The sequence below is a fragment of the Bison bison genome, unplaced genomic scaffold (genome assembly GCF_000754665.1).
Source record: "Bison bison bison isolate TAMUID 2011002044 unplaced genomic scaffold, Bison_UMD1.0 scf7180017864042, whole genome shotgun sequence".
NCBI lineage: Eukaryota > Metazoa > Chordata > Mammalia > Artiodactyla > Bovidae > Bison > Bison bison.
The window spans coordinates 1301991-1309286 of NW_011494614.1; the positions used below are offsets into that span (position 1 = coordinate 1301991).

The following is a 7296-nucleotide window of genomic DNA, read 5'->3' on the forward strand; positions in this document are numbered from 1 at the left end:
CAACTTTTTCACTCTCCTCTTTCACCTTCATCAAGAGGCTCTTTAGTTCTTCTTCACTTTCTGCCATAAGGGTGGTGTCATCTGCATATCTGAGGTCATTAATATTTCTCCCAGAAAACTTGATTCTAGCTTGTGCTTCCTCCAGCCCAGCGTTTCTCATGATGTACTCTGCATAGAAGTTAAATAAGCAGGGTGACAGTATACAGCCTTGACGTACTCCTTTTCCTATTTGGAACCCGTCTGTTGTTCCATGTCCAGTTCTAACTGTTGCTTCCTGACCTGAATACAGGTTTCTCAAGAGACAGGTCAGGTGGTCTGGTATTCCCATCTCTTTCAGAATTTTCCACAGTTTATTGTGATCCACACAGTCAAAGGCTTTGGCATACTCAATAAAGCAGAAATAGATGTTTTTCTGGAACTCTCTTGCTTTTTCCATGATCCAGCAGATGCTGGCAATTTGATCTCTGGTTCCTCTGCCTTTTCTAAAACCAGCTTGAACATCTGGAATTTCATGGTTCACGTATTGCCGAAGCCTGGCTTGGAGAATTTTTAGCATTACTTTACTAGCGTGTGAGATGAGTGCAATTGTGCAGTAGTTTGAGCATTCTTTGGCATTGCCTTTCTTTGGGATTGGAATGAAAACTGACCTTTTCCAGTCCTGTGGCCACTGCTGAGTTTTCCAAATTTGCTGGCATATTGAGTGCAGCACTTTCACAGCATCATCTTCCAGGTTTTGAAATAGCTCCACTAGAATTCCATAACCTCCACTAGCTTTGTTCGTAGTGATGCTTCCTAACGCCCACTTCACTTCTCATTCCAGCATGTCTGGCTCTAGGTCAGTGATCACACCGTCATGATTATCTGGGTCATGAAGATCTTTTTTGTACAGTTCTTCTGTGTATTCTTGCCATCTCTTCTTAATATCTTCTGCTTCTGTTAGGTCCATACCATTTCTGTCCTTTATTGTGCCCATCTTTGCATGAAATGTTCCCTTGGTATCTCTAATTATCTTGAAGAGATTTCTAGTCTTTCCCATTCTATTGTTTTCCTCTATTTCTTTGCATTGATCACTGAGGAAGGCTTTCTTATCTCTCCTTGCTATTCTTTGGAACCCTGCATTCAAATGGGTATATCCTTCCTTTTCTCCTTTGCTTTTCACTTCCCTTCTTTTCACAGCTAGTAAGGCCTCCTCAGACAGCCATTTTGCTTTTTTGCAGTTCTTTTTTTATTGGGTCTTGATAGTCTTTTTCTTGATGGTTTTGATTCCTGTCTCCTGTACAATGTCATGAGCCTCTGTCCATAGTTCATCAGGCCCTCTGTCTGTCAGATCTAGGCCCTTAAATCTGTTTCTCACTTCCACTGTATAGTCATAAGGGATTTGATTTAGGTCATACCTGAATGGTGTCATGGTTTAGTTTAGTGTAATCTTTCTTAAATACAAAAATCTGTAAAACGACCTTTGTTCCCTGAAATTAAACTTTCCCATGTAAGATGATGTGTGAGGAGGCTTTTGTTTCAGTAGCATTTGACTACTTAGAATCATAGTGTTGGAAGAGAACCTGAGATCATACAGTACAGCATTTTCTTGGTTTTAGATTTGTGTTTGTAAGTACATATATTAAAAAATGTTTTAAAATAGGACCTAATTATTTCTGGGTCTTATCCTCAGAGCTGTCAATTACAAGAGAATTGTAATTCATAGTATTTCTTACTTTTAATTTTTGCAAACTTCTCTATGTTAAATTGATAAAGTTATCACTTTTTTAGTAATGTGGACAGATTTAGTTCTTTCCTGTCCCCTAAAAAGTTAAGAATTGTGTAGATTTCCCTTTTTATACACTACATTGTTAGACAGTCTCCTTACAAGATGGCAGTGGAGTTTTCTGTTATATTCATTTGAGCCTAGGTGATTTTTTTCCCCATTCAATGTTGATATCATATTTTAAAAGTCAATGAGTAAGAAATATTTAAGGAGGGATTTCTCATTAATCCTGGAGAAGGGAATGGCAACTCATCCAGTATTCTTATCTGGAGAATTACATGGAGAGAAAAGCTTGGTGGGGCTAGGGCTGCGGTCGCGAAGAGTCAGACATGACTGAGCAACTATCATTTCTCATTAATAGCCAAAATTTAAGTATATTACATAAATGAGAATGGTTAATGTTTAGAAAATAATTAGAATTACCTCATCAATATGGATCAATCTCAGAAGAATACTACTGAGTGAAAGATGACAGATATAAAAGTATATATCATATGATTCCATTTGTATAAAGTGAGCAACACTAATCTGAGCCATTAGAGGGCAGGCTCTTGGTTCTCTGGGGCGGGGAAGTGACTGCAGGGAACCTGAGAGGGCTTCTAGGGTTTTGGTATGTGATTTTGTTATTTGAGTTTCATTACATGAATTAATTTCTTTTGTAGAAATTCAGTGAGTCTGTACCCTTTTCCGTATGTGTGTTATAGTTCAGTAAAAAAGTATCTCTGAAAAAGGTCAAGAGCTTCAATTAAATGAAAAATAATGTATCTACTATGTGTTTGTTTAGTTGGAGATGAAGGACAGAAAGCCAGGAAGAGCAAACAGGAAGCATTTCCGACCCTGGAGACTGTGTTCACAAAACTTCAACTCCTTTCATATTTTGATCAGCATCAAGTGACATCTCAGGTAGCCATTAAAGCTGATTTATTATGGAGCTGGGATAGTTCCTGAAATCTCTTTTGTGCAATATGTGTCTTCAGCCTTCCTTGTTTTATAAATGCATTTTTAAAACCTATTTGGAGGTGTCTTAAAACTGTTGAGTAGTTCAGTTTCAAGTGTCAGTTTACTTTTCTCAGAGGATTAATTTTTATCCAGAAATACTTTTACCTTGTGATAACAATCAGCACTACATAAAGTAATCTCTAATGTAATACTTACATTATTACATTTTGTGTCCTGCATTGCTGATTGATAAGGGAGAAGTCTGTTGATGACTGAAACAAAGTACTTTGCAATTGGGAAGAAACCAAATCCATAGGTAGTCAAAGGGATATCTGGAAATTAATTAAGCATTTATATATCTACCTTTAGGAGACTTAGGTCAAAATCGTAATGACAACTTGTCTTATTTCTTCAGATTATATTTGTTTTAAGGATATTATTTGATTTGTACTGATTTTCTTTTCTGTAAAAATATGTTTCAACTTCTAAGTGGAATCATGTATAAATTCACATTTCTTACCTCCCAAAATTAAAATAATACATAAAAGTTATTTGGGATATTGGTCTTCTAATTACTTTCACTTTTTTCACGTAGATTTCTAACAATGTGCTAGAACAAATCACAAGCTTTGCATCAGGAACATCATACCATCTCCCATTGGCTCACCACATTCAGCTCATCTTTGATCTCATGGAGCCAGCACTTAATATTAATGGACTCATTGACTTCGCAATACAGGTATCAAAGGCATCCTGCCTTTTAGCAAAGCAAACCTACTAGGCATTGTCCAGTTTACAGTGAGCCACCCCGTGCAGTTCTGTACAGTTGAGACATTCTGAGTCAACAGTATCTAACTAGCAGCTATGTCCATAATTTTCAATTAAATATAATTGGTGTTAAAATATAATAGTAAAAAAGTGAGAGTTTTGACTGTATTTCTTATTTGTCTTCTGTTGTTTTGCTTAGGGAAAGGTGAAAATTTGTTTGCTGTTTATAATAGAGTATATTTAATGTAAGAACAAAAAATATGAAACATTGATTTGTTCCACTATTTTTCATGTACACATACTTGAGTTCTTTTGTTAGTATATATTGTTAGTGAATAGAAATAAAACATATCTTTTACTTATTCTGTTGGAGGTGTTAGCTTTGTTAATAATAAGAAAATACTGATGAATAATTTCCATTTATTGAACATGACGTGTAAATGGAAAAAAATCAAGAGGCTAGGGGTGTTTTTTCCTGAAATTATCCAGTCCAGAACTTTGGACCACCATACAATTTTGGCAACTATTTCAGTATTGAATCCCTCTTCATGGCATGGACCATGATGCCCAGGCAGAAGGAAAAGTATAATTTTGATAAAGGATTAAAAGTAAAAGCCATTTAATTGCCTGAGATACTGCATTGGTGGTTTTATATGTATATAATCCTGCGGCAGAACAAGAAAGGAGATCAAGCAGTTTTAGGATGACTCAGTATATCCAGAGTGTGTAAAAATTAATGTTGTTTCCTATTTGTTCTGGCAGCTACATGTTTATTCGATCGTTTTGCCTTTTGCAGCTCCTGAACGAACTGAGTGTTGTGGAGGCAGAACTGCTCCTGAAGTCCTCCAGCCTGGCAGGAAGCTACACGACAGGACTGTGTGTCTGCATCGTGGCTGTTCTCAGGCGTTACCACAGTTGTCTGATCCTGAATCCCGATCAGACAGCCCAGGTGTTTGAAGGGTTGGTATATCCTAAAATGTGTAATGTGGCTTTTTTTAAGAAGCTTTATTTTAAAATAATAACTTAATATAAAGTTTGAAAGAAGAACAAAGGCCTTCCTATATAACCTGTTCACAGATTTAAAGACGGAATGTGTATTTGTGATAAAGTTTTATAATGTCTTTAAAGGAAAAATAGTACTGTTTGTTCCATAAAAAGATGCATAGTTAAAGAATGCTTGTTCCAGGAAGCGTTTAACAGAACGATGATAAAAGCATAGAAAGCCTGCCTGCCTACTTCTCTCTCCCTAGTTACTGTCATCTCTATTGACCAGAATCCTGAATTATTATTATTATTGGTGAATATGTGGTTGCTTCTTTGTTCATGTAATTTCAGTTTCTATTTGGAGAATCCAACTCCAAATAAGCTTTGAATACATACCATCTTACAGATTTAATTTTCAATTTCATTTCTTTTATAAATTAAAGGAAAATTTTGATGAGTTAATCTAGCATAAATGACTTTTTGATTCTTAGTCTTTTTCGGTTTGGATGAATTGTAGGCTAAGGTTTTCTCTTCTACCACTGGAGAAGTTGGGCTAAGTCATTACATCACTACCATTAGGGGCTAAAATTAATGGGACCAGAGAAGTATAATGAGCTGTCAAAACACTTATTCTGAGCTCTTTTTTGTCCACTACAGACTTCTTTCTCTGGGCTTTATGTATATGTAAAAGAAAGGCAACCTCTTTTTCTTTTTCTTCCGTTTTTCCTCCTGGGCTCAAAAGACAAACATGGAGTTCTTTGGTTTCACCGTGCTTTTTTTGGGTAATCCAGCACATGTCATCTATCTATTCTAGAGTGGCATCTATTTAACAGCAGCTTTTGGAGGGAAAAGGAAATGCTACCACATTAATTCTACACATAGGTTTTTAAATTTTTAACTATTCTTTGACGTCTTAAAGATGTTTCTGTAATAACCATATAAGTAAAAAAAAAAACCAGAACAAAGTAAATCCAATTATTGTTACATTCAGTTCATATAAGAGGCTGTCTCCTAACTACATGTGCTTTTCTTTAACTGCATTTCCCAAGATGAAACATTTTTACTTTAAAGTTGAAGTACATTTTTGACTAGAGTTTTGGCTTAAGTAGAATTTTTGCTTTTAGACTTTTGCTGACATTGAACTTGATACAAGTATTTCTGTGCCTCTTCTCTATTTGCAGCCCTCCTCACCTAGCAAATACTATCTTATTATTTGAAGACACCTCATTTAATATCTTCTTAATCTTTCCTTCAAGTTTGTCTCTCCTCTTCTGGCCTCTTTCTTCAGTTTTTTCTCTGTGACCAGAGTCAGCAGAATTTTTTTTCTCTGTTGAGCCAGTTAAATATTTTAGCCTTGATGAACTGTAAGTTTTCTCTTCATATGAGAGAAAAGCCACAGATAATAAACACTTAGATTATTACTAAGTGGCATCTGAAACATCCCTGATATTCTTAAATGTAAGAAAATAGCTGCCTTAGAATCCAGAAAATAGAGAACTATTTTACAGCCCTCAACTACCCTGTGGAGTTGAATAATTAGCACCATTTTACAAGTCAAGAGACTGACACTCAGGCCTGTTAATTGGAGTGGCTGGTGAAGTGTTGTACCCAGCATCTCATAGCTAATAAATCCGCCAGATTGCTGAAACAGTTAGCAATCATTCATGCAGCTCATTCATGCTGTTTGATTTACATCATACTTTTTAAACTGCGAATGGAAATGCCCTAATTGGTCATGAAATGAAAATAATAGTTTGTCACAAGTGCTTTTTTTCCCCCTTTATTTTGAAATTATGTCATTATCATTTATTTTGATATTTTAAATTTGTGTTCTATTAAATGTTTATAAAATCATGTTTGACGGGGAAGGCGCCAAGATGGCGGAGGAGTAGGACGGGGAAAACACTTTCTTCCCCACAAATTCATCAAAAGAGCATTTAAACGTCGAGTAAATTCCACAAAACAACTTCTGAATGCCGGCAGAGGACATCAGGCACCCAGAAAAGCAACCCAACTCCTCGAAAGGAGGTAGGAAAAAATATTAAAGACAATAAAAGAGACAAAAGAGGGAGGGACGGAGTTCAGTCCCGGGAAGGGAGTCTTAAAAAGAGAGAAGTTTCCAAACACCAGGAAACCTTCTCACTGCCGAATCCGTGCCGAGCTTTGGAAGCACAGAGGACAACATAACAGGGAGAAAAAATAAATAAACAATTAAAACTCGCAGATTGCGAGCCCTACAGTAACTCCTCCAGCGGAGAAGCAGCACAGACGCCTGCATCCGCCATTAGCAAGCGGGGGCTGGGCAGGGAGGCGCGGCGCGGGCTGCATCCCTGAGAGTAAGAATCTGGCCTGAATACCCTGAGCACTATCTGAGCGAAATAATTTGGGCTAGCAAACCAGACTGTGGGATATCTACCATGCGAAAAGCCAGCCCTAACCTAAGACACCGCCAGCCGGCGCATGGAACAAAGGACTAAACAGAGGTAGCCGGCTGCAAACCTTCCCCCTCCGGTGACAGGCAGCCAGAGCCGGAAGGGGGCAATCGCAGCCCCAGAGAGACATTATCTATAAAACTGGCTTCTTTGCTAACTAAAACTTGTTGGGGGTCTGGACGGTCAACATCTGCCTGAGAAGGTGCGCCGGTTTTACACCCAGATAACCAAGTGGCGGGGAGGCGATAAGTCGCAGCATTGGCGCTCGCCAAACACCTCATCACCTGAGCTGCTCGGACCTGGGAAGAGCACAAAACGCAGCCCCAACTGAGTCTGCGCCTCTGAGGACTACCTGAGTGCCTGAACCTGAGCGGCTTGGACCTGGGAGGTGCATGCAACCCAGGGCCAGCC

The 7296-nt window shown here is 38.0% G+C and overlaps 2 protein-coding genes across 9 annotated transcripts in view; one reads left to right on the forward strand and one right to left on the reverse strand.

Annotated features, from left to right (window-relative positions):
* MED12L (mediator complex subunit 12-like) overlaps window positions 1–7296 on the forward strand; it is a 368195-nt gene that overhangs the window by 287388 nt on the left and 73511 nt on the right. For all 8 annotated transcript variants that reach the window (XM_010835383.1, XM_010835387.1, XM_010835384.1 and 5 more), the window contains 3 exons: window positions 2547–2665; window positions 3297–3440; window positions 4266–4429. In XM_010835383.1, coding sequence (XP_010833685.1) covers window positions 2547–2665; window positions 3297–3440; window positions 4266–4429 — 427 coding nt within the window. The remainder of the gene's footprint in view (window positions 1–2546; window positions 2666–3296; window positions 3441–4265; window positions 4430–7296) is intronic.
* P2RY12 (purinergic receptor P2Y, G-protein coupled, 12) overlaps window positions 1–7296 on the reverse strand; it is a 53537-nt gene that overhangs the window by 16291 nt on the left and 29950 nt on the right. The gene's annotated exons all lie outside the window — the stretch shown is intronic.